Raw genomic sequence first — 27176 nt, 5'->3', positions numbered from 1 at the left:
GATGAGGCCAAGCACTGGGCACGGACTGTAGAGAGGGGATCAAGACCACCAAGGATCCCCCAAGCCCTCCAGCCGGTTTCCAATATTTCACAGAGAGAAACCTGTCTTCTTGGCAGGGAAAACCTATCCATAGAAAAGTATCCCCAGGCACCCCCAGGACATTTCATCAACTGGACTGAGTCTGGAACCAGGACTGGTGATCTCCTTTACTCTCTCACTTTTCCTCTTTTTCTCTTTCAAGTCTGCTTTAATTCACATCTTCTTTTCTCTCTCCCCTTTCACCCTACCCCGGTATCCAAAACCCGCATCCGTGTGCTTACACAGTAAGCCAGAGCCAACATTTCCACACCGGCCGTGTAACACTAATTAAACTTCCCGACTGAAGACCCTCTGCCTTCCGTCGTTCCCCGGGACCACGAGCACTCACGGACCCCGGGTGTGCCCTCCCCTCAGGGCTGCGAGGCCATGCCCGCTGCCCGCGCTGCAGCTGCACCCGCGGCACCGGCCCAAGCCCCTCTGCCCCAGCCCCCGGCCCCCTGCCCGGCCCGAGGGGAGCGCAGCACGCCTGGCCCGCAGCCCCGGCCCCCGCCCCCGCCCCGCTCACACCCGTCACCCTTCACACGTGTGAAGGCCGGGGCTGCGGACGGGGCAGCAGCCGCCTCACGCCCCCGGGGGTGGGGGTCCCGCCGTGCGCTCACCAGCCCCCGGTCCAGCTCGGCTTGGCCCTTGCCGGCGCCCGTAGGGGCCCGGGCGTACTCGGCGTAGCGCAGGCCCTCGGCGGAGGCCGCAGCGCCCTCCATGATGGCGCGAAGAGGAGCGAACGCTACGGGTGGGCCGGAGGGACAAACAGCGCGGCAGGACGGAGCGCGAAGGGCCTCCTCTCGCGCGGCCAAGGCAGGCGCGCCGCAGCCCGGGAGAAGCGGGAACCGGAGCGATAAGGGATAATCAATGCGGGCATCAGGGATTATCAGCGCATGGGATCAGGAGGGGCAAAACATTCAGGCCACACGGAAAATATTCCTGCCCATCTTCAGAATACAGGATTTTAGAAAGAGGGGGCGGGGGAGATATATGTGAAGGAAAGAATAAAGCGTAAATAATCTGGGAAAAAAAACCGCTAAAATGCGTTTTAAAATTTACATGCTGGCTTGCACCTCAGTTGATGTCCGTGTATGTTTCACTGTCTTTATACTTCGATTCCCTGCAAAAGCCGCCACTTTAGATTGTAGCTCACCCTTCTGGAAGTGCTCCTCACCTGATAACTCCCTGAGCAGAAGTTGTCCATCACCTTTTGTCCCACAGCACAATCAGTGAAATGCTCTGCCCTGTGTCCGTACAGCAGTGAAGCCACTCTTCCCTTGTGCTGCTTTTCCTTCCCTCCTGCCTGGCAGCGCTGGCTATGGAATGGGATCATCTGCGGCTTGCTAAGCGGTGTGCCTGGACAAAAAGAATGACTCTCCCTCCCTCCTATTTCAAACAGCGATTGCTCCTCTGAGCATCTCTTAAGTATCTTTGTAAAGTACCGCAGAGGAGAGCTTACCACATACAGCATTTCATTAACTTCAGAAAGATCCATAAATTTAACTTTCTACTGAACAGAAGTCATTGGAAGTTGCATGATGATCTGTTCCTCAAGAAGTGCATTCATTTTTACTTCTCCATTGGACATATAACATACAATAATGTATGATTAATTCTTTAAACCTTCAGTGGAATTGGATTTCTTAGAAACTTAAAACTTATCTTAGAATCAATAAAAATGTCCCCAGCTAATCTTTTGTTATTCATTTATTTGCATAGAACTGATGGAGAGTAGCATGTTGCTTACTACTTTCTTGATTAGCAAACTCAATTTAAAAAACAATAAATTGAAAGTTTTGAAATTTATGGTCTCTCTTCATTAGTTTTCCAAGCTGATCTCTGAGACCCCTTAACAGGACAGATTCTGTTCTCATTAATTCAAAGCTGTTTTGCCCAAATACTACTGTCTCCTGCTCACCGCAGCCAAATTCTTCCTCCTTTGCAAGTATCAAATCCAGAAAAGCATCTGCCCCTGTCAGGTGCTTGATCACCTTTGTAAGGAAATTATAATCTATGAACACAGGAAATACTTTATGTCATTGTAAGGGCCCAAGCAAAATTGGACTCCTAAAGACACTGGGTCTTTGGTCCATACAAATACATCCAGGCACACTCTGAGATGGAGAACAGTGCTCAAAACATCTTTTTCACACCACCAGCCACACCACTGCTGCTGATTCTGGACAGAGAGCCACAGGAAGCGTATCGATTACACGGAGCAAACCAGATAATCAACATGAGGAAAACGTATCTTCTGCCAGGAGTGAAACAGAGTAGTTTGTTTTCCTTGGAAGCCGGAAGGGGAGGAATGAAAGCAGCTGGGTCTGTGGTTATGGTTCTCTCCCGAAGCTCCTCTCAGCGTGGCACAGCTGTGTGCTACTTTATGCACAGGGTGGTGCTGGTGGAGACAATCTGTCCATTACTATTTAATTCAATCCTAAACACTGGTGTGTTCCAGCATATTGTCACTATTAATGTGTAGCAATGTTGTCCAGATTTGTTATGCCATTGAAGTTAATTGTCTGCATACTTTTCCTATAAATTATTTCCCTAACCAGTCTGTGCTGCAGTGTTCCATGTTGCAGTCAGGATCCATGCTGGAAAGAGTCTCTGTCAGGAATGAAGGAGAATCTAGAAATGGTTAAACCAGGTTAAATATTGTGAAATTGATTAAAAGGATCCTGTGAGTATTTGGGATTTTTACCACTGAGAATTTCCAAAGATCTGTAAATGTAGCACCCGATCAGTGAAATTAGAATGGCTGTGACCAAAGTTTCATCCTAAAGATTAGAAGTTTCTGAGGTCAGGCAGAAAAGAGAGTATAATTGAAAGTTATCAAGGAAATCATGAGGCATATCATATAAAACTGGAAAAGTCAGTACTTGAGCCTTGCTGAATTGTCATGAGCATACAAATGAATGAAGAATAAATCCTGTCAGCCAGGATTAGAAGTTGTAAGAGTTAATTCTCCTACAAGCATTTGTATATTTAATTACCACAATATACTATAAAAATTAAAAAAAAATATGAGCTGTGGACTTCTACTAATTTATTTAGGTAATGTATTTGGAAACATAATACAATAAAGAATGTAATGTTCTTTCTAGACACTATAATTGTCTGTATGACACCTTTGGCTGACTAGGTACCACAAGGTAGTATATTATATAAAATCCTAAGCTGGAACTAATCATGGCCTTTAGGAATTCAAAGAGCATAATTATTCCTTGTAGAAGATAGTATATATGCCAAAAAGCTCATGTATCTTTTGTGAATAAGTAAATCTATGCTTTAAAGGCTGTTAAGAAAAAAGATCTATTCAAGAATACAGCAAATACTATTTTAATACTGCCAGACTTCTCAAGGACTTTTTCCTTCTGGACATAGAGCTGGAGCAATAGCTCTTAGACATCTTTGCTTCTGATACCATTTGTGCAGTTTACCACTTAATTTTGCCTTTTCCAATAGATTTTTGCAGTCATTTTTAATTATATAAATCATTCATTTGTAGTCCTGATTGCTTTTATAACATCAGACCTTTAAAACAGCCCTGCTTTATTATTTAGTGTTATATAGCAATATAGATATGCATAGCATCCTCCAGGCTAAAGAGCTGCTCCTAAAATGTAGCAATAATCTTCAGGCACCAGACCTCAATACAGCAAATTCTGGACCCCAGGTTAATTATATTTTCAATGACCACTTCCATTTGCTGAAGCAGTATTAATTAAAGGAGAGGTGAACCTGCTGTAATACTGTAGAGAAAGCAAGGGTCAATTTTCTTTTAGAGGGTGGAAGATGATACTTTCTGACAGGTACCGTCAATTTCAGCTTTTTGCAATAAAATGGGAAGTGTGTGCAGCATTTTACATCTCCTAAATAGATTACCCAACACATCCACACACACGTACTTGTCAAAGCTAATGGCACTCTTTCTGCTGAACCTGACAAATTCCAGTCCTCAATCTAAACAAGAATAAATCTTAACCAAATGTTGACATTTTACCCTCCTCTTGGGGCTCCTCTCCAGAGATCATAGAAAATTCTCTTCTCCAGCGTCTTCAGCTGTAACAATTAGTTCTATCAACCTTGCAGAAAGCAATCAACCTAATTGTAGAGGAAAGTAGAGTACTCAGCCAGAAAAAACATTGGTAAACTGCACCTCTAAAAATTCAATTCTTATTTTGCCATCATGGTATAACAACTAAATAAGCATTTCTAATTATAGATATTCCTCTGGGGATATTTGCCATCATTTGCCATTGCTCTAAAACATAGAGATATGTTCCCAATTATCAATTACTTAATATGCTCTGTAGGATATTCAGCTGTGTGTCTTACCTACTTAGCTAAAATATCCAGGGAAAAAAGCTTTGTATGTGAACCATTGAGCATCATATTCAGCTGCAGGACTAAGTGTTTTAATGTTGATGACAAAGGAAGAAACATTTATCCAGCAATCAAGGACTTCTGATACCATTTCCTGGCTTCTGAGCAAAATAGAAAGTGGGTGGTATAAATGCTCACCTGGCTGTCCTTTCAAAGGTCTCCTGCATTTTAATGTTTTTCTTCAGGCTTTAGGCTTCTAGTATTCTTGGATTAAATAAAAATCTTAGTTTTTAATGAAATGTGTCTGTGGTTGTGGAAAAAAAAAAAAAAGCCTTAAAAATTCAAAACCTTAAAATGCCGTGAACCAACAGTAAAATAATGAAGAACGAACAGTTGTCTTCAGGCAAGGAAAGATAGGGAACATTACATTGTTTAAATTTTATGGGGGTATTAATACTATTTCTTTCATAGAATAGAGTTTTATCCTATCTAACATTCCCAAAGAAATGATGACTTGGCTGACCCAGATCCCTCATAGTGAGAAAAGGTCTTTGATACCTCTCATTTTTGGTATAGTTCATGATGCTGCAGAGTTGGAAATAAAGGTTCAGTACAAAATGTTCCTCCAGAGAAGTTATTTTGTTTTATTATTGCAATTTCATGAGAAACACAGGTGAGGGAGGGAATATGACGATTCTTAATATTTCACATGTCCACTGAGGAATTTTCTCAGAGCAAAAGAAAGATCATTTTCTGTCTTTCTGTCTCCCAAAAAATAAAATTAAAAAAACTGGTTTTAATAGCTGGAGGCAACAGAGCTTTACAGACAAAAAAGCTTTACTTTGACAAACGGATTTTCTCACTCCTTTTCCTATTTTCTCCCTCTATCCTACTGGTGGGAGGGAAGGAGCCACCAACTGTGTGAGTGCTCACTTGATAGCAAGGGCCAGTGCATTGCAGCCTCAGATCCAGTTAGGGATGTGCAGCAACTATAAATATAGCCCCTAGGTAGAACTGGCAGTCAGTATTTGGTGGGTCTAGAAAAATACAAGCACTGAATTAAAATCCTTATGTAGGATTTGGGAAGGTTGAGATTTGGTGGTGTTTCAGGAGACTGAATGCATTGGCATTCTAATGTTTTAGCATCTGTTTAACATCTATGACACTAAATAAAACAGGGCTGGAGGCTGATCCTTTTTCCTAAACACAGCTAGTACAGACTCATACATGTGCTGCCCAAGACTAGGCTAGAAGTAGCTAAGGGGCTGGGTGGGTCCTAGTGGAGGCAATATGCATGTCCTTACCAAACTCCAAGCATCCTGAGAGCCTTAGGTGGTACTGCCATGATGCTGGAACTTGATTATTATTTTGGGGATATTTCAGCTCAATGCATCTGAAGCAGCGTAAGAGCTGGGTTGCAGCCTGTGAAATGTTGTGTTTGAGCAGCATGAAACTGAAGGGCTGATGAATGATAAACTGGAGTATCACACAGAGGCTGTGGGGTGAGTCTGAGATTGCTGGGATAGTGATGAAGAGATGTTTGGGGTGGACAAGGTAAATCTGGTGCACTAGTCAGTATTGACTTTCTGGGGGTCATGTTTGGCATGAACCATCCTTAGAGCCAGACCTGGATGTTGTCCTGGATAGAGTTGGTTTGCATTGTCCACAACAGAGCTACGAAATAAATGAGCATGGAAGCAACAAAAGTGATCAAGCTTCTCGAGCTTGGGTTCATTTCACATCCCTCTTTTTTGAGCAATATAGATATAAATATTTAGATTCTACAGTTACTGTTTTCAGCCAAAAGTTTCTAAATTTCAACAGGAAAATGACACTAGATCTGAATTTTACATAACATTATAGGATTGAAGACACAGCAGCAGTGGCCACATTAATTATAATCAATTTTTGTAATTAAATATGGGTTATTAAGACATCAATCTGCATGGATAAGAACACTCCAGATGTCAAAGCTGGATTTTTACCAGATAGGGTGTCTGTAGGCACAGCTGTTATCCCACAAATCTTTGCAGTCCTCAGACATTATTTTGGCTATAATTTCTGTGCTACTTCTAGTGCTCCTGCATCTCCTATATCAACCCTCCAGTTCTATGGAAGGGAGTAAGCTTTGTGCTTGCTTTCATTTGCCACCACCTTCTACATTAAATAGATATATATATATTTGTGAAGGGAAGTGGTGCAAGGGACCATGCACCAGTTCATCCCTTTACAACACACTGCCCTTGCACTCCAAAGTCTGCAGAATGATTTGTGTACAAATGAAGATTATCTCTGCTGCAGAGCATGTTAGGAGGGACGGGGGGAGCAGAGACCATTGGTGCTGCCTTCTTGGGGCAGCCCTAGGAGATGGGTCCCTGTGGATATGGAAGCTCTGGGAGGTGAGCTGCTGGTGGCAGGGTCCCAAGGAGCACTACAACCACCAGGCAGCCTGTGGCTTTCCATATGGCATTTTCCTTTACTCCTTCCCCTGCATGTGTGGAGAGTGCTGTGAGACCTAGGTGGTCCAGGCAGTCAGGAAACCTGGCCAGCAGTGTGTTTCTAGTGTAGCTTGCCCAGCTGAGGACAGAGTGATGAGATCTGCATGAGTGGAGCTGGACCTCCTTAGTTCTGCTGCATTAACCTGGAGTAGCATTGATAGTGCTTTTTTGCTTGGGTTAGAAAACACCACTGGTTAGATGTGATCACTCAAACGATCTCCATTTTCAGTAAGTATTTGTCCTCTATTCAGGTAGAATTAGGAAAGTCAAAGTAGTTTTCTGATTGAGCAGAATTGAAAAGCCAAATTGGAATTTTTCAGGACCATTGCCTTAAGTTTTATCTGAAGGTTAGGTTTTAGCTTCTCTTTCATCTTTCCTTGTACACTCATGTGATATAGAAACCAAAAACCCCCTTGTGAGAGACTGGACTATGACTCAAAGTAATTGCCCATTTGTGAAGGCACCAGGTGCTTTGCTGAGACCAGGTTTGCAACTCACCAAGAATGAGATGAGATTTTGGGTGTATAGTGACAAACCTCAGGCCTGCAAAACACGGAAAGGGTGAACTTATAACTGCCAGAGACTACAAGCTGGGCTTTGAGGCTGATAAGAGGCAGATCTTGTGGAAACAGGGTGGTGCTTTCCTCCATGCCAAATTGCCTGCTCTTACACACACCCCCTGACGACTTATCAAGACCTTCAATCATCACTTCAACCAACAGCAACACTCAAGTCTCATTGTAAATCAAGGGGTGGTCGTTATGCATCTTCCTATTCTTATCCTTTCTTTCTCCTTCTTCAATTTTTTCCCCTTGCACATTTTAAGTGATATCTTTATGCTTGCATATTGGCATATTGCTATAGATAATAATAAACAAAATGGCTATATAGCTACTTTCCATTGCAACCAAACTGTTCATATATATATATATATATATACACACACACACACATATTTGCAAACACTGGTCATTCAGTGTTTTTTCACTCTAATCTGCCTCAAGAACTTTATTAACAAGAACCTGCATTATTTCCACATTCAAGGGTAGGTAATAGCACCCCCAAGAGTTATTCCCTCTGTCACAGGGAAGCGCTGGGTTAAAAAAATGTCAGAAATAGATCAGAAATATATGTCAGAAATTATCAGAAAAATGTCAGATCTCCCCATGCTTCTGCACAAACTGTTGTCACCTGGTTTATTGGTGCAGATCAGCTTTGCTGTCACCCTGTGACCTCTGTCTGCCTGGACACTGTGATTGAGATGATGAAACTTGAGCTTCAGCTGGTGGATGCCTCAGAAACTAGAACATGTGTTGGCATGCCTGCCAGCCCAAAGTTCAGGAAGGGGAGGAGTTTAGCAAGAATTGAAACTGATTTCTGGCACCTCCAAAATTTGAGTGTTCCCCTAGCTATAGCAGCAATACTGGTTTCTGCCAAGGCAAGGTACTTGCAAAACCATGTCTGAGGCTGGAGGATGGAAGGAAGGCAGCAGGTACAGGACAGCTACTGCCTTCAATATGCCATCTTCCTCTCCGGGTAACCCTCATGGCAACAAGGAAACAGAGAAGGGTGAAAACACCCAGAAGCTGGCAGCGTCTGAAGAGAAACAAGGAGGCCAAGCATCAGCGCACCAACAACAGCAAAAGCAATAGTAAGTAACAAGGAGCCTGACTGAGATTACCAATGTAGATTACTACCTGCACTGGGTGCCTGTTCTCCAGTTTACTCGAGGTGTACACTGTTAAAGGTGAAAATATTTTACAGAGAGCCTGAATGTGGCTGGGCATACAGGCAGCATGCTGCCATCTCCTTGGAGCTTCCTACATGGGACCTAAGTTGTTCTGGAAGGCTTCTTGACAGCATAGCTTACACCCTGTGCCATAGCAGTGGCCAGTTCTGTACCTTGGATACTGGCATACGTGGTGTCTGTCTTTTTTCAAAGTGAAATTTCAAATCTGGTTCTAGCTCCCTGTTTTCTGTGCCTCCTAATATTTCATCCTGGAAAGTCTAAAAATACTTACTTTGGCTTAAGAGATGGATATAGGCTGCATTCCAAAACTGCTCTGAATGCAGTCAAGGACACAGAACAGCTTCCAGGAACTTCATGCTCACAAAACTAAAACTAAAGCTTCAGCATTTGCTGCTTTATTGGAATCTCTGCTTAGTCCCTCTCTTGCTTTCCACTGACAATCCTGAGATAACTTATATAAGCTCTGTCTTGCAGATATAATGCAGAATAGAAACTGAAAGCTCTGTGTTTGCATTTTATGCATGTATGTTTAATGTAAATATACTTAGATGACCATAGCCAAGTGTTGATTCCTTTTCACCATATGTGCTTTTTCTGAGTTCTTATAACAGTGCATAATGCTAACATTATTACTGCTTTGCGCTGATTTTGCTTAGCTTGCTTCTTTTTCTTCCGTCTTTCAAAGGGCAGCTGGCAAAACTGCAAACTCTTTCAGTTTCCTTTCCCTTCCTTCTGGGTGAAGAAGGTGGAGCCACGTCTGGAGGAGGTGGCAGGCAGCTGAGGGTGAGCAGAGATCAGCAGCTTTCCACTGAATCCCATGAATGCTTGCCTATTGGGTAGTCAAGATACAGGGACTATTAAACGCTGAGTCTCTTTAAAATCCATCACTGCTTTAATGATTGACTTTCAGGAGAGCAAACAACAATTCTTTAGTTGTCTATTTTCTGCCACTTCCACATATGAAAAATTCTCTGTCTTGCCTGCTCTCACAGTGCCACATATCCACAGTAGAGCAAGGACAGCCCCAGTTTGTTTATGTAGCTGTAACGTGTGCATTTTGTTGCTGTTTGGGTTGTTTTTCAGGGGGAAGAGGGGGCAGCAGGGCCAGTGGGAGCTTTCCCATTGGCATGACCATGTTTACCCAGTTTGTCTGGCATACAAACTCCCTGGTAAAGGTTAGGTGAATAATTAATCAATTGGTTTGCCAAAGCTCCCTGCAGAATTTAAGGCCAGAGCACATATAATCACACAAATCCCTGTTCCCTCTTTCATCTTACATGATTCTTGCAGACATAAAACTGTTGTGCATCCTCTGCAAAGACTGAGCACTATTTTCTGCTGTGTGGAAATATTCTCTCTGTGTCTTCATAAAGTACTAACAAAGAATTAATTCCTAAATCTCAGATGTACAAATTAAACTCTGCATTAGTATTCAGTTAATGAGAAGAGGGATGAAGGAAAGGCAGTTTGGAATAGAAACCATGTAATATGAGTGGGAAACTAATAGTCTAATAAAAAAATGAAGTGAATTAGAGGGGGGTTTGCATCCTTCCCTTTAGAAAGGGGATGCTACCTGGCAGTTTGAATGGGATGAAGCCACTTAAACTGCAGTTTCCTTAACTAATACAGATTAAAGGAGAAGATAGCATCTGAAATACTGAAACAGAACAGTAGGGATCTTTATTCTTAAAGGGAAAAAAAAGGTTTCATTAATTATTACTTCATTTTTCTCAACCTACATTTAAAGAATGATTTCAGATTAAAATATCATTTTACTGCTGATAAAGCTGACTCAGCTTTTTAGCCAGCGACATCTTTTAATATGACCTTTAAAACTAAAATATTGGAACACCCTCAGGTTCCGGTTTTCAGGTTCTGGGATAACAAGAGCAGCTGGAGAGCTGCAGTTACAGGGTGACAGTAGGAGAAAAAAAGCTCAGACTAACATTACTAAAGGATTTCTGGAATATGCATAGCAGAGGGAACATGAGGGGCCCAAACAGGATACCTCTGTGCCAAGTAGTGTCTCTATTCCAGCTTCTGCTTGCTATTTTTTGAAAACAGACAGGGGTATAGTTCTGCTGCCAGCAAAGCAGTAGTTAGAGTCTCTTTTGAAGGCTCTGTGTGCATTGTTTCAGTGCAAACTCTCTGTCTCAGGCTGTGAGAGAAATTTGGAGTGGGAAAACATCTCAGGAACATCTCTGGGTCATATTAGGTGATCTTTTGTTTAGATTGGGCACAGGAAATATGTGTGGGATGTAGCATGTTGCAGTCCTGTTCAGCACTAAATATTCAAACCAGACTATTAAAAATACAAGGTGGGCAGCTGGTATTAGAGATTAGATAGTTTTGGTTTGGAAAAGCCCTTATATGATATGTCAAGGGCGAGAAGTGACAATAAAATGGTCCTAATTAAGAAAAGTGCTTGTTCAAATGCAAAATTGAAGTCACACTTTGTACATCCCCACCCAGTTATACATAGAATGTGGTTTCAGGCCACAGAAAAAAGTCACCAGGATGACAAGACCTTGAAACTGCTTATAATAATAAGCTTGCATTTAAGTGGCTTCACTTTGTCTGCTAAGTGCCATGAAATTAACTTGTAGAAAGCAAATTCCCAAATTGCCCCTGTTCATACCTATTCAGAAACAAAAGCCTGTACAGAAGAAAGGTGGAGGAAAGTGGGGAAATTAGAGGGTGAACTATAGCTAGTGCCTGAAAAAGAAACTGCTGCCCCCATTCAGCAGTCTGCCTTTAGCACCTTTAAAGCTGCCAAAAATAATATTGGTTCTGGTAAAATCCATTAAAAACTGAAATTCAAAATAATAAAGCCTGAAGATACACTGCTGCACAGCTGGTAAGAGTCCCTCATCATTTTGTTTGAAAGGAGAGCAGACTTGCTAAAATGCTTGACTCAGAAATTGTATTCTTTGACACTGGAGCCAAATCTATCAGAGGTTTCTTTCCTTTCTTTTCCAATCTTAATCCTGAATTTAAAAAAACCAAAGCAACAAAAACCAAACCAAAATACCCGTGGTGTTATAAGACCTCTCATCCTATTGCTGCCAGGCTATACTTAATAGTTCTTTCATGAACTAAAGTTTCCTTAAAATAAAACAATAGTTAGTCTATTTTCTGGTTTGAAAGCAAAACCAGTGAGAGACTCCAAGTCAGAAATGCAACTTTTTAGGAAAAGGAAAAAGAAAACAAACAAACAAACAAAATATATGCAATAATACAAAAGAAAAAACACTGACAGTCAGAATACAACCTGACACCCTGTTGGTCAGGGTGTTGGTAGCAGTCCAGTTGGATTGGTGGCTGCAGTCCTCCTGGAGTAGCAAATGCAGTTCTGTTGGAGCAGTGATCCTGTAGAAAGGGCATACTCTTCCTCTGAAGATCTAGTAGAAAAGGCTTGTTCTGTCCCAACCCCAGATGATATCCAGGTGGGGATGCTTAGCTCCTCCCCCTGGGCGGGGCATCTCAATGAGCTGATGTCATTCTGTGAGTCATGTGGTGGGGCCATTAAAGAGAAATGGCTGCTGGAGGGAGTGATCTTTGAGTCATGCAGCAAGGCATTGGTGGGCCCATTAACAGGAGATGAGGAAAAACAATGCCCCTCTTGTTTTCAGCAGCTCTAGAGGATGGGAATAGAATACATCTTTATATTGTAACCTAGGACAGTCTACAAAACTGTTGGCGAATTTTTAGCAAAATACTTGTTTTGCCCACTGCCAGGCTACTGGTGGGAGTGCAAGACAGTTAATTTGAATTACAGAAAATCTGTTCAGACTTTTGTTCTCCACTTGCTGCACAGGAGAAGCCTCACAACTCTCTGTCTTTCAGGCTGATGTACTAATGTTTACAGCCCAGTGAAACGCTTCAGAGATGCCCAGCTTTGCCATGGTCAGTAGCCAGCCTTTTCTCCAGGCACAGGATTGGTGGCAGGGTCTCTGTAAGACAATAACTATACTGTCAGTCTGGATGGGGTGGTTGCTGTGCCATATAATGTTTGGGGCAGGGAAGGAAGTCTTTCCGTGTTCTGTATTAGAAGGCTTTTTTGGAAGTGCTTGCTTTGTACAAGCTCTGACGTGTTCTCTTGATGCATAGCTTGATGAGGACCTGTGGCAAAGTGATGAATAAGGAATGTATGGGAGGATGTTGCATTTGGTCAGGGGCAATGAAAGGACAAATTCTCTGACACAGAGACAGCGGAGGAGGAAATACGTTGTTGAAGAGAGAAGAGGCAGGGAAGCAGAGATGAACATGGCACTAGCTCAGATCTCAGTGTTCATGTGGTACAGCATGTGACCTGCTGAGCTCTGCAGGCATGCTGGCAAGCCTGACATGCAGCACATGCACGGCCCTGCAGGGGAGAGCTCAGCTCAGCACTCGGTGCTGCCAAGCCCAGTGCCTGGCCTGCCCACGTATGATGCTCTGTGCTCCTCAAGGCCAGGGATTACCAGGCGATCCAGCTGGCTCTGACATGCTCCCTACATACCTACATCCCTCTCCCTACATCCCTGATGCTGTGCTACACTGAGGGAACTGAGCTGCTCTAGCACGTGGGGATGGCACGATCATAGCCATGTCTGACTTTTCTAGACTTTGCTGGGTCTGCTGCTGATCTACAGCCCTGCCACAGTGAGCTCTGCCCCTTTGGTGTTATCTGACTAATGGCATGTTAGTGTTTCCAGAGGAGAGAAAGCTGTGCTGTGAGCCAAGTTTGGGCTGAGAGCTACCCCTTGGCTCCCTGATTTGAACCGTCAGGGTGGCAATTGCCTTGGATCTTCAGAAGTTGGTTGAGATTGTCCAGAACAGAGTGTGACTGAAGCACCTGCTCTTCTTTTTGATGTGCTTAGACCACAACAAACTGCTGAGTCTGAGCCTCATCTGAACTTGGAAATTCAGTTCCAAGTTTCAGTTTTAGTCTTTTGACTAAATTTTAACTTCAGGAATTTCTCTACAAGCATGTGGGTAAAAGCAGAACCTCAAGTCTGTTTCTTTCCTGCAGATTTCTGACTCTTACTTTCTCCTGGGCTGCTCTCTGCTGCCCTCTCCCTTCTCACTCTTCCCCCTTGCAAGTTCACTTCTTCAGGATCTAACTCTTTGCTTTCATTCTCACAATGCCAAAAATGTTGTCTGTTCTTAATGAAAGGGACCAGATACAGAAGTGAGTTACCCTGGTTTAATAATCTTCCAGACATCTTTTGAACTGTGTTAATTAAGTGCATTCCTGGCCTGTGGCAAACACAGGACAAAATCTATGGAGGTAGATTTTTGGTGATGAACATTTCCTGCTAATGTAATGAATTTTCTGCCTCTTGTGTTAAAAGCACATGTGCAGTGAGGATAAATCAGACAGTGTGTAATGCTAAGCCCCAGTAAATCACTTTTGTCTCTGAGCTGCAGACTGGTAAGATGATGCCACTGATAAAGATGGAAAGCCAGAGCCCCAGGCCTGCATGTAAGGTTTGTACACTCTCCCAGAGATCTGCTTATGGCACCGCTGGGACACAGAGCATATTGCTCAGCTGAGGTCTAGAATTGTGGCTGTCAATTATCATTAGCATCTGGCTGTGTGTGCATTGCGAAATAGGGATACCTGCAGGACAGTTATCTGCTTGCTGAGATTTGGCATCTTGTAGCCCTTTAATTTGGCAGCTTCTGTGCTGCTCAGCAGCATGTGGCTGCTCCATCAGGCATGGGAGCTTTGGTGAAAACAATACTTTGTGGTGGTGTGGACTTGACAGCTCTTAAAACAATTCCTGATAAATGAATGCAAAGTTCAGCTTAGTGTATCTTTGAAGGAAATTCAAGAGCTGGCTTTGGCAGTCTGATCTCTTTTAAATTCAGTCTTAACATACTATCTAATGCACTCCTCTGCACTCCTCTGACTGAATCTGCCCATGCCTCCTTCCCTTTAGTCATTTTTCTTGCCCTCCAACTTCATTCTCCTTAGTTTCTGTCTGTTATGCAGAGTACTCTGCCCAGCAGAGCAAGATATTTGGCTTTCAGCTCTGTGACATTCATGTACCAATGCACCCATGGTATAAAACACAGGGGAATTGGATACAGTTTATAACACCCATTCCTTTTCTAACTCTTTAAACTATTTCACACTTCATTTGAATATCTCTCCTGTGGTAGATGGCTGCAGTGGACCTGAGGAAAAACTGAAGAGCACAGCTCTGCAAAACCTATTACCAGTGAGCAGCAGTCCTCATGGGTTTTTTCAATTTTAGAAATAAACTATTTTATACAAACCTGAAAGAAAGTAGAACAAAAGTTACTATCATCAATGCCTTTAAAACACTGAAGAGGTGTCCTTGAGCTAGTTGGAAGAGTAGACTTACACATATGATTCAAAATTTAAGTTTTTAGACATGGTATTACTGATCACTCAAAGTGTAAACTATCATTAGAGATTATATACGATGTTATTGCATATTTCTCCTGACTGAAATGTTTTATATCTCTCTCTGTATGTGCTGGTTTTGGCTGGAGTAGAGCTTATTTTCTTCATAGTAGCTGCTGTGGGGCTGTGGTTTGGATTTGTGGCCAAAAGTGTGTTGGTAACACAGAGATGTTTTGTTATTGCTGAGCAGGGCTGACACTGAGTCAGGGCCTTTTCTGCCTCCCACTCCACCAGAGAGAAGGCTGGGGTGCACAGGGAGTTGTGAGAGCTGTGGGACAGCTGACCCCAGCTGGCAGAGGTGTATCCCATAACATATGGCATCAGGCTCAGCACACATAGTTGGGGGAAGGAGGAGAAGGAGAGATGTACAAAGTGATGGAGTTTGCCTTCCCAAATCACTGTTACATGTGGTGGAGCCCTGCTTTCCTGGGGATGGCTGAACACCTGCCTGACCATGGGAAGTGGTGAATCCATTCCTGCTTTGCTTGTGTGTGCAGCTTTTGCTTTACCTGTTAAACTGTCTTTATCTCAACCCATGAGTTTTCTCACTTTAACCCTTCCAATTCTCCATCCCATGCCATGGAGGGGCCGAGTGAGCGAGCAGCCATGTGGTGCCTAGTTACTGACTGAGGTTAAACCACAATGATATATAGACATTTAGAATCCCACAACTGTGGTATGTGTATCTGCTTGAAAAATCATAGGAGGTTCCTTTTTTTTTATTTCAATATAGATACATTCTCTTATTGGGTTACAACTTCCTTACTCTCATTAATATCTGTTCAGTCTGTGTAATGAGTCAATACATTCCCATTTTCTGCAGAGAAAATAAAACAAAAAACACTCATCAAGATTAATATGATCCATAAAGGCAGAAGATGATTTGTCTTTTTTGAAGAGCTATAACTGGGGTAAGATGTTCTTTCTCCCCCTTCCAGTGACTTCTGTATTTGTATTTATAAAACAACTCTACCTCAAAGATAGGCTTAAGTCTTATAACAATTAGAATCATTATTAGGGAAACTGTAAATTTAAATTCTTTATAATCTTTTCTGTCTGTGGATTTTGAAGCACTTCATAAAGTGTGCTTTGGTATAAAGCACAAAATTCTGCAGACCACTGATAGCTTCAAATCTTCACATTTCCTTAATTGCTCCCCAGGTAAGTAGGATAATTTGCTCCAGACTTATGGCTACTGTGGCAACCCAGAAACTGACTGGAATATTAAATTGACAGGCTGTAGCAGATTTTATAGGCTTAACTGGATCAGAGGTTTTGCCTCAACAAAGAAATGACATAAAATATCCTGCAAACTGGATAAAAACACAAGGTGGAAGCTGGTGGTGGGTTTTTGCATTTACTTTCTTTCCTTCAAAAAGAGAATCTCAAGAAAATAAGGAAAATTAGGTGCAGATTTTAGAACTGGTAGGGCAGGTAGAGTTTCTCAGGCAACAGCTCATTTGGCTTCCTTTCTTGTAGGGTTAAAAGGCAAGGTTCCTTGCCTTTTAACCCTACAAGAAATCCTGACTTTCACCCCTCACACAGGAAATTTACCATGTACTTATTCCTCCTTCTCCCTGATCAAAGAATCATGGAATGATTCTTTAAGAGACCTTAAAGGTCATCTAATTCCAACACCTTGCCATGGGCAGGAATCCTGCCACTAGAACAGGCTGTTCAGAGCCCCATCCAGCCTGGTCTTAAACATCTTAAGGATAGGGAATCCTCAACATCTCTGGGCAACTTGTGCCAGTGCCTCAAGTTCACCCTGCCAGTAAAGAATTTCTTCCTAGTATCTAACCTGAACCTGTCCTCCTTCAGCTTAAGGCCATTCCTGATCCCAATACCCAAACCCACACTCTGGCATTTCTTTCCAGAGACCAAGGTGAATACTATGAACTTAGATAAACTCAATAATGCTCCCCTCTGCTTTTTTTTCCCCCTTATTATTTCTAATAATAAGTAAAACAAAGCATTAGATAAAAGAGAAAGAAAAGTTGGTGTCCTGTTCTCCCCTTCTCTCCCCCACTGAAGATTTGGCATCCTCACTTTCTTTGCCTTTATTTCAATAAGATGGAAATTAATTTTGTTTTCAAATAAACGCTGTTTTAAACACAACAACTCTTGATCTGCTCTCTGGAAAACAGATGGTAAATGTACTGTCGCCTCCACCTCTTTGGTAAGCTGATTGATCTTTGCTGAATTTCATGTGCAGTCCTTCTGAGGTGCTGAAGATGAGGCCATGGTCAGGTACCAGAAGAGTGGCCCCCACCTGGCTTCCTGGGGTGTGAGCCTTCCAGCCAAAAAGCAGAAGCAGATGAAGGAAATGATTAATGGCAAAAGAGCTAGATTTGATACCGTGATTTCTCATACATGTCCAGACAAGCCAAGGTCTTTTTTAAAAAAATTGATTATAACTTAAAACAAATCAACCAGACAAATGCTGTTTGAAGTCATCAAAGTATATGGTATAAAAACTCTTCTGCCCTCTAGTGCTGTGAAGCAGCATGGTATCTAGAAGCACTGGTCAGTTTTTGGGAGAGGAAGATATGTAGCATTGCAACATACAATTTCAGCCACTTTTATCACTGCCAAAGGGAAAGGAGGGGAGTTTAAAAGGTACTTAATAATTTTTGTGTATGAACTTGAGAGAAATATGATCTTAATATCTGAAACAAAAACAAAAGCTATAAAAAATATATCTTGAAACAGATACCTTGTGTAACAGCTTGTTAAAGGCACTTTGGGATAAATTGGAAGTGCTACCACTCAATCAAATAGAGAAAAATCTGAAACAACATCATTGATTGGGAGTGTTATGCTATAAGTGAGATGTGTTGTCAAAGCTTCTTTTAAGTAATGTTTGCAGTTGTGTGGTGAGTGCCACTGGGGCTTTGCTGCCCTCTTCACTCCAGCCTTGGAGGGTCTGGGGTTCAGTGGAGATGTGCAGAACAGTCTCACTGTCTCGGGGGCACCATAGTATGCTGGCAGAAAGGGAAAAGATCATATTAAATGGCACCATTAAAGCTCACGGCTCTATCTTTACTAGTTTAATCTTATAAATTAATCCACAAACTCCTAGAATAAGTCTTCAAAGAGAAAGAGGTAATTGGATATAAATACTCTCTTACAAAATCCTGAATTACAGTGATACGGTAGCAGGCAGCTTTGGGCACTTTGATCTCTTTGCTTGATTTTCATTCCCCTTTTAAGCCTTAGTCTTGGGCCTTACTGTTTAATTACTTTTCCATTGCAAACTTCTCTCTTTGCTTGCTAGTTTGTCCTCTAGCCACTCCCTGTGGCCCCTCCTGAAGAGGCTCAGCCTTCACCCCCTAATTATTCTTTGCTAGCTGTTCTTCTCCTTGTGCTTTTCCTGCAATGAAGCCAGATGAAATATTTGTGCCCACACATGCATATATAACCCTGCCAAGACTCTGATGTGTGGGGCCAACTTCTGCTTAGTGCATTTCTTGTAAATCTGCACCCCCATAGCACAGCTTCTGATAAGTGGGAGCTGTGTAAACTCCTACTCACACAATACACAATGGAGATAAAGCCCTTTGTCTTCTCCAAGTGGAACTGACAAGTTTTCATCACTCTTTTGATCACCTCGAGTCTCTTAATACACTCTGAACCCTGGCTTGCCTCTTTGCTGTCACATTAGATTGATAGCTCCTTGAGACAGCAACTGCATTTTGAATTAAGTCTGGCAAAACAGGCCCCTTGTCCTGATTCAGTGAGTCGCACCTTAGGTGTGACAGCAAGATGGATATGCCCAAGGAATTCCTGGTGCCTGAAAATGAAAGGCTGGCAAGGAAACTGAGGCTCAGGCTGAGAGTAAGTCACCTGGGTCCATCACAAACAGTGTGACTTTGCACACCCCTTGGACAACTTTTGGGCAGACTGCTTAAAGTCCACAAGGCGCTTGGTGTCCACAAGGTAAGGGGTGGGACTGCCAGCACCAGTGTTCTTCCCCGCAGACAGTGCTCTTCCACATGGAACATTGTGATGCAAGGACGTGATTTGATTTGAAAGGCATAAGATTTGAGGTCAGCAGTCTGGAGTAAGACTTGAAAAAGAACAGCAAAGGCTATGCTAAAAATTCCTGAAAATATTATCCTTGGTATCTGCTGCCAATTACAAATATAACAGGAACTCCTTGGAGTACTTACCAAAAATTCCTAAAGAGCTGAATCAGAATAAATACTAGTTTTTCTATGAAGTTGTTCGCTACAACAGCAGAAAACTGGTGATGAAGGAACACATTCTAGTTCTGATTTTGTGTGAACGGGAAAAATAAGAGTGTATTCTTTTATTTTAGTGTTGGCCCATATGTCTTGGTAACTCCAAATGAAACCAGAAGAAAACAGTTGCAGCAAAGTAAGTTGAGTTGTCTAATATCATAATACACACACTTGAATAACTTCAGGATTTTAGCATTTTATTGCTCTTGCAATTTTTATCCTCATTTTTGCAATGCTTTTATATGTACAGATATAACAGTAATGCCAATGCTATGAGCATTCTCCATGATGATGTAGCTTTTCTTAAGAGTGACTCATCATCGGGTTTTACTTCATGCAGAATAAATCTTGTTGGAAGGGTTTTGGTAATTTCAGTGCAGGAGTTGTTCAAGATGACTTCTGAAAAACTATGCTGGAATTAGCTCTATCCAACTTTTATAGGATTGAATTCATATTGGGGAACCTTGAACAGTCTCAAGGTTAAGAGGAGGAAGAACAAAAATATAAATAAGAAATATTTTTGAAAATACTCCCATGTGGAAACAAAAGCAACTGCAAACACTGTTGGTTCTTGAACATGCATTTGAGTGTAGGTGGCTTTTCTACTGAAACTGATGAAAGTAATTTTAAGTGGAAAGTGTTTGTGGATATATGTTCACTTTTGCTTAGCTTTGAGTCTTGCTGGTGAAAGTAGCTATGCAGGAGCACCCCGAATCTCTACCAGAAAGATCAGGCATACGTTGAAGTCTTTTATTGGCAAAGTTACAGCCAGAGTCAGATGTGAAATAAATTCTGTATACAGTGGTGACTGGGCACAGCAGTTCTACGCACCTGGGCATTGATTTATGCAAGACATGAAAGCTGAAGGAGTGTGAGTCAGCACTTCTCACATCTTGAATCCTTGAGGAAACAGTGCAATCAAATCCTTTCTTCTCAAACATTGTGAATTTGGCTGAAATGCTTTACCAGCAGGCTGGTGTGGGTTGGGTTTCCTTTGGATGCAAGAAAGAAAATGGACTTATCATGAACCAAACTGTATCTTTTTGAAGGAAGAATAGCCGTGTATCATCTTAGATCTGACTATGATGTTAACAGCAAAGGTGCTGCTGCTCTAATTAAGATCTGTTTGCACTTTGTGGTGCCACTGTGGAAGGTCTGAAGCATGGCAAGTATTTCTGTCTTGGACGCTGGCAGAAATAGGACCTCACTGGATACAGTCTCTACTTAAATGCTTGTTTTAAAGGTGAAATAAAAAGCTGTTCTCTGTCTTTTGGGTCTCTTTAGAGGTTTACCCAAACACTGGCTTTATCCTCTTAGAGGAGGGCTGGTGTTAGCCTCCAATAGCCATAGCCAGCCATTAGGATGCACATAACTGTAAGAGTGAAATAAGCTTCTAGAGCAACTGAAGTGCTAGTGTAAAACACAGCTCCTCTTTCCACAGGCTTTGTTGGCCTTGATATTTTAAGGAATTGTTGTGCTTTTCTCTCTGTCAGTCGACAAAGAGAGAAGTTAAATCAGCCATCCTGGAGCATATGGCTGCACCCCGGCTGTATTGACTTGCACTGACTACGCGGGGAGCTTGCTGCCCATCTCACATGGGTGCCTATGTTGAAGTGTCTTAATTTGAAGCTGATTCATGCATTCCTCCTGTTTTTATTTAGGGAGCATGTGGTTGGGAGGGAAAATTACTTTTCTTTTCCCTGCTGGGGAGCATTACACCACAAGGATTTCCCTCTATGCAGTAATAATATCTTCATTGTAACAACTTCTGCTTTACCTGAAGGAATAAATACTGTGGCACTTACCTATAGGTTCCCAGAAGTTAAAAAGCAGTCTATTAGCAGTCTCCTAGCTGGTTTTGGCTTTACTTTTGGGGTTGAGTCCTAGGGTTGCTCACCATTACAGTCTCAAGTTAGGAAAAATGTTTGCTTATTAGCTAATTATTGCAGTGACGGTATAACCTCTTGTGCGGGTGTCTGCATCTCTTGAGAAGCAAGCTGGTTCCTGGATGGTCTTCAGGATTACATGCAATTAGCTGTAATGGCTGCTTGTTAGTATTCCTCTAACTTCCATATATTTATTTCTTTTTATACCTGCGCAGTTGCTAAGAAAGAGCTCGATGACCTGGAGCAATGGAAGAAAGAACACAGGCCGGGGCCAATTACGTTGGTGCCACAGAGACTGGGTAAGACATGGAAATCAGCAATTGAGAATTCCAAAATTTAATTTTCCAAGACATGAGACAGTTTAACTTTTTCTCTCTACTTATTAAAAGAGATTCAGTTTCAATAAGGGCTGGCCTGAGTCTATTGTATGTGCTTTGTGCTTCTTGATGATCAAGGCAAGGAAGATGTTTCTGAAACAAAACAGCACAGATTGTCACTCAAGAAATCTGTCAAGAGCAGGGTAGAAAATCTGTACTACCATTTGGGGAAAACAGGTGGATTAACCCTCCTGCTGTTTACACTGTCTGTGGTTGATGTCTCTGAGGGGGCACACACTTGTCATTAGTGTGCAGATGGACAGCATGTTGGAGAGCCTCCAGTTACCCATAAGAAAACTCCTCTGTGTCTGTGTGTGCTTTCCTGGCTGTTGGCTCTTGAAGAGGCAAAAGTGATCCCTGCAGCTTCATCATTTGCAGGCTAAATGTGTGTGAAGCCCTGTACTACCAGTTTTTTTTGAAGATAACAGACAGGTAAATGAAAAACATGGTAAAAAGCTGCAAGAACTTAAGACACTCTGAGCATAACTGATGTGGATGTTAAGATAAGCAAGATGTTTTCTAGATGGGTGAGGAGAAGTGTAGGAGATATCTTAAATTGTAACCACTATAAAGTACTTAAAGAATTTAAGTGATATTTCTGGCTTAGTTTTAAAAAGTTTTAGAAAAGAAGAGCTGCCCTTCCTTACCTTGGCTTTTGTAGGAGAATTTGGGGTGCACAGTGCAGGATGTGGTCTGCTTTGACCTGCAAATAAAGTTCTTTCTCTGCCAGGCTACACAAGATAAGTTTGTGGTGGTGTCCAGTGTATAAAAATGTACAGCAGGTGGAAGATAGAGGAATTTGAGCTGACTCCAACCCAGAGCTGATTTTTGGCTCAAGGTGATCCTGATCCTACATGTTCTGCCCTGCAGCTGAGTCACAGTTGTTTGCAGTGGTGGCAATGCCCTGTATTCAAATCATGTGCAGTTGTGTGGCCAGACACAGTCTTTGTGAGTCCACATGTAACATCTGCTTCTTGCTTGTGGGAAGTTTTTAGAAGACATACTTCTGTCACAAAAAGACCATAGAGCTTTTTGCTGAAGAACGTGAAGTCTGGAAAAAGAAATTTGTCATATTTGATGTGTGCAAGCTGTCTACCTGGCTGAGAGTGTCCTTAAAGCTGCAGGGACTGAGTGTAAGGAGTCCTAACTTCTGGCCCCACTGCATTTAAATTCCTTCTGGGCAAAGAAGAAACTTCAGAGGAAAAAAAAAATAAAATAAGAAAATATGATGTCATTAGTCACTCTCTAGCTGCCACTTAGACTCCTGGAGGCTGAGACACAGGTACTGTGTTCAGTGCCTCTGAAAAGAACTGAGGTGCAAAGATTATTAGAACATATCACTCCCACAGGAACAAATTTGGAGCTGAAATGGCATCTCTAATTTCAGCCCTGTAGGTACTCATTAGGAGAAAAAAGTATCATGTGTTATTTTCTCAGAGTGATTTTAAGGGACTGCACATCTAGTCCAAATCACTAAATAAAATCACTAAATAAAGTTGAAGTTTCTTAAAGTTTTTTAACACTTGTGGTTTCCACAGGGAAATAAGTATTCTGGCTTTCAACTCTGTAATATTTGACTGGAAAACTTTCAGGCATCATGGAGAGATGAGAGCAATGAAGGATGCAAGTTCTACTCTCCTCTGTAAGCAACAAGTGGAGCAACAAATCATGCCTGATAAATGCAGCAGTCTCTTTTCTGATATTATTATATATGATCACAACACCCTCTGACTTCAGTGAAGCATTTGACACATTACAGCTAAGGCAGCTTGAGTGAATTAAACCTGGCTGAAAGGCTATAGCCAATTTCTAATAATGATCAGAAAAATATTTGTTCCAAGACAGCATCCACTAGTACCAACAAAAAAACTACAGTGTACAAAAGAAATTTTGCTATTAAAATGCTAAAAAAAAAAAGAGAAAGATTAGGCATTTAATAGGTTTCAAAACCTGTTTAGCAGCAGTTTTATTTTCTAGACCTGGGGAAGAGACACTACAATGGCAGCTAGATGCTTATTGCTACTTTAAGCTTATTGCTTGTATACTCTATGGCTATTCTCTCTGGAGAATTTATCTAGGGATTTATTTGCGCCCATAGAAATGTTGCCACGCTTAGGGTATTGATCTCCCATTCACTGAATGTCACAAAAGCTCCTAAAGATTAGTTACCTTCCATTAGTAAATGAAGAGAGCTACCTTTAGACAAGGGTGATCCCTCCTAGTATTTCTTCCATTTCTGAAAGGTCTTGCAATTCATAGAATGGTTTGTGTCTGAAGGCAACCTAAATATCATTCAGTTTTAACTGCCCTGCCATGGGCAGGGATACCTTTCACTAGAACAGGTTGCTCAAGGCACAGTCCAGCCTGGCCTTGAACACTTCCAGAGATGGGACATCCACAGCTTCTCTGGGCAATCTGTGCCATTGCCTCAGCACCTCACAGTGAAACGTGTCTATATTATATTCAATCTAAATCTCTCCTCTTTCAGTTTAAGGCCATTCCTCCTTGTCCTACCACTATATGCTCTTGCAAAAATTCCCTCTCCAGCTGTCTTCCAAGCCCTTTCAGGTACTGAAGGGCTGCTAGGAGGTCTCTCTGGAGCCTTCTCCTCTCCAGGGGGAGCAGTCCTGGCTCTCTCAGTCTTTCTTCACAGGAGAGGTGCTCTAGCCCTCTGATCATTTTTGAGGCCTTCCCATATACTCCATCCAGCAGGTCCATGTCCTTCTTCTGTTGGGGACTCCAGAGCTGGATGCAGCACTGCAGGTGGGGTCTCACCAGAGCAGAAGTGAGCAGAAGGGCAGAATCACATTCCCTCGACTGGCTGCCCATGCTGCTTTTGATACAGCCCAGGATATCAGACACCTAAGGTAGCACAGATTGGTCCAGCTGCTTCTATAGAATTAGGAGGCACATAAAGGGGAATTTCTCATGAAAACAATAAATTGGGGAAATACAGCCCCCATCCTCGGAATGGAGTAAGGGCTGTCGTTATTTTTTGCAACAACTGAAGGGAATAAATTATTTCCCTTCCTACAGCAAGAAAATACTTTGGAAAATAAAACAGAGTAATAGAATTAAAGTCACTCCTCAATCCCTTGAGACCTAGTATCACTTTCTTTGTGTAGCTGGCTTCTTTGTTTGTGAGGATTTTGTTTCTTTTTATTGAAGGCTGAACATTATGGCCAGAGCTTTAGATGTTCACAAAAGAGAATCCATGGCTTTGGAAAAGGATGCTTTCTACGACCTGGATATGAATGTGAGGTCTGTAGGAAAGGCTTTTACTTCCATTTCAGAAAGGGGGTTCTTCCCTGAGCCCTAAGACATTACTTAGAAAATATTAACATGATAGCATCCCATTGGAGCTGGAAGAGTCGAAGATCCTAAATTTGATAAAAGATAAACTTTTTAGCAATAGAATTTCTGACTGTATGTGTGTGACAAACTGAGCAAAAGTGGGGATAGTTGAATGTGAAAATGAAAACTCACCTGCAAAGCATGACTGATTTTCTGAAAATGGAATAGTTCCTCAGTAAACTGATCATGTATTGCAGGGACATATTTGTTGGTAGAGTGGATGATACAGTGGGTGCTCTGTAAATAAGTGCTTTTGATGGATGAAAAAAATTATCAAAAAGGTCTCCTATCTGTTCTCTTTAATGTCAGACAGCTACTGTAATTATAAAAAATTTCCTGTATATTCATACATCCAGTCTGTTATATTGCTGTATTCTGAAATGACCAGCATTTGCAGTTAAAATGCTCATACAAAGTACCATTTATATTTTTGGTTTTTTTTAAGGTGGAAATGAATCAGAGGCTCAAGTACGACAAAACCAACAAATGATTCTCCTGCAATCTAAGTACCAGAAAAAGGTCAGTAAGAATAAATGTATTTGTTTATTTTTAGAACTCAAAAGAAAGCTTTTTCTGTAGTGTTTTGTATGACTATAAAATGAACTCACAGCTGCTTGACAGGAGCAAGTCATGAAACCTGAAGGAAGCAGCAGAAAATCAGAAACTAATGTTCTGCACCAAAGAAAATGAGAAATCTTTCCATAAATGTGTAGCAATCTGTATCACAGATGATATCTCAAATAACAACCAGAACAGTTGTAAAGCCACTTAAATGCCATGCTGTATCTTCCAGCATGCTGCTTATGCTTGGACTAATTGCTCAATGTACCACCCTGTCCCGTGCTTATGTGGAAATGTTGTTCCTGTTACAAGAGGTATAAATGCTTGCAAGTTATCAATCAGCTGTGTGAGTCCTTGCATGGATGCCCATTTATCAGTCCTAGATTTTTCAGTCTTCTTAAAGCCAATATTGCAGTAGCTGTTGCACGGCCTTCATAATTCAGTGTCTTATTTAAAGTGAAAAAAAATCCAGAAACTTTCCCCTAACACATTTTAGATTTGAAAGATGTGCACTGTAGGAGTCAAGTTACCTTATGTGTTCCTTGTATACATAAATATGTAAAATAACTTCCTATGTTTATGTCACACAGCACAAAAGAGAAGAATACATAAAAGCAAAAAAGGCAGCTGAAGAAGCTGAAATCCTGAAAAAGAAGGCAATTCAGAGAGAAAAGGTAAATCTGGTTACTGCAGACTTTGAAGCCATATAACAGTTCATGTCTTGATGTTTGATTTTGCTGAGCTACCGGGAGTTGGCTAATTAAATTAAGTGGTAGCCCTGGATGGTATTGAGGAATTAGGAAATGTAGTCTTCCTCCTCTTTGTAGCTGACTGAAGGATGCCTGCCCAGGGTTTTTGGGGGCTTGAGTGTTCCTTTGGCTCATCAGAAACTCCAGCCTCTCTGTTGCATCTGTCTGGCAGAGTTAGCAGAAAGGGAGGTCAGGAGTAAATTGTGTGCAGGTTATATGGTTCACTTTGGCATCAGCTCCCTCTCTAAGATTGGACTATAGCAGTTGGCACAAAGACCTGATAGAAATCCATAATTGCCTGTGCACATGGGAAGAATACAAGAAAATCCAACCTGTCAGGATGGAAAAGATATCCAAATCATGGAAAGGTCAGTGTAGTCTACCTGCATTGGGATGAGAGCACCCTGAAATTCAACTGCCCCTCCAGCCCTTTTACAGCCAACACACACAGGTGTCTTGTTAATAGGCCAGATCACTCTTCCTTCTAATATTCTCCATATGTTGACACCAATGATAGCTCACTCAAAAATTGTCTTTTTTTATTTTTAATTTTTTTGCTTTCTTCAGTTATTCTCATAAAGCATCTCCTTCTTTGTGCTGTACAACCCTTTGTAAAAGTTCATTTGTGTCTCCTTGGTGGCAACCAAGTAGTACTGGCTTGAGAACGCAGTGTGGAATTTAAATGAAAAATGAAAGGAGAGGGAACATGATACTGATGTGCTCATTAACAAGGAGAGAAAGGGAGATTTCAGGTTTGCACGTTTTGTTTCCACAACAGTAAAAATGATTTTCAGTGCAGAAACTGAATGTTGAGAGTTAATTAAAAAGTCGTCGATACTGTTTGGCGTGCAAGGGCATGCATAAACAAAAATAACTGTATTTGCTTCTAGGTGAGGGTTAGTCTGTTCCTGGTCTCTCAGTGATTAGTA

The 27176-nt window shown here is 41.7% G+C and overlaps 2 protein-coding genes across 5 annotated transcripts in view; one reads left to right on the top strand and one right to left on the bottom strand.

The window, feature by feature from the left end:
* DNAJC15 (DnaJ heat shock protein family (Hsp40) member C15) overlaps positions 1-12044 on the bottom strand; it is a 33414-nt gene extending 21370 nt beyond the window's left edge. Inside the window, exon 1 of one of the 4 annotated variants that reach the window (XM_064714332.1) lies at positions 11916-12044. Coding sequence is in view for 2 of the 4 variants with exons in the window: in XM_064714313.1 (XP_064570383.1) it covers positions 1256-1414 (159 nt within the window). In the remaining 2 variants the exon portion in view is untranslated. Of the gene's footprint in view, positions 1-698; positions 857-1255; positions 1458-11915 lie in introns of those variants that run through there. The other 3 variants (XM_064714342.1, XM_064714313.1, XM_064714321.1) reach the window with 3 other exon arrangements.
* EPSTI1 (epithelial stromal interaction 1) overlaps positions 8297-27176 on the top strand; it is a 49965-nt gene continuing 31085 nt past the window's right edge. The window contains exons 1-5 of the mRNA XM_064714302.1: positions 8297-8559; positions 19398-19456; positions 21422-21505; positions 25383-25456; positions 26089-26172. Of these exons, the coding sequence (XP_064570372.1) occupies positions 8366-8559; positions 19398-19456; positions 21422-21505; positions 25383-25456; positions 26089-26172 (495 nt within the window). The 5' untranslated portion in view covers positions 8297-8365. The remainder of the gene's footprint in view (positions 8560-19397; positions 19457-21421; positions 21506-25382; positions 25457-26088; positions 26173-27176) is intronic.

Source organism: Zonotrichia leucophrys, chromosome 1, assembly GCF_028769735.1.
Source record: "Zonotrichia leucophrys gambelii isolate GWCS_2022_RI chromosome 1, RI_Zleu_2.0, whole genome shotgun sequence".
NCBI classification, from domain to species: domain Eukaryota; kingdom Metazoa; phylum Chordata; class Aves; order Passeriformes; family Passerellidae; genus Zonotrichia; species Zonotrichia leucophrys.
This window is presented reverse-complemented; position numbering and strand designations above follow the sequence as displayed.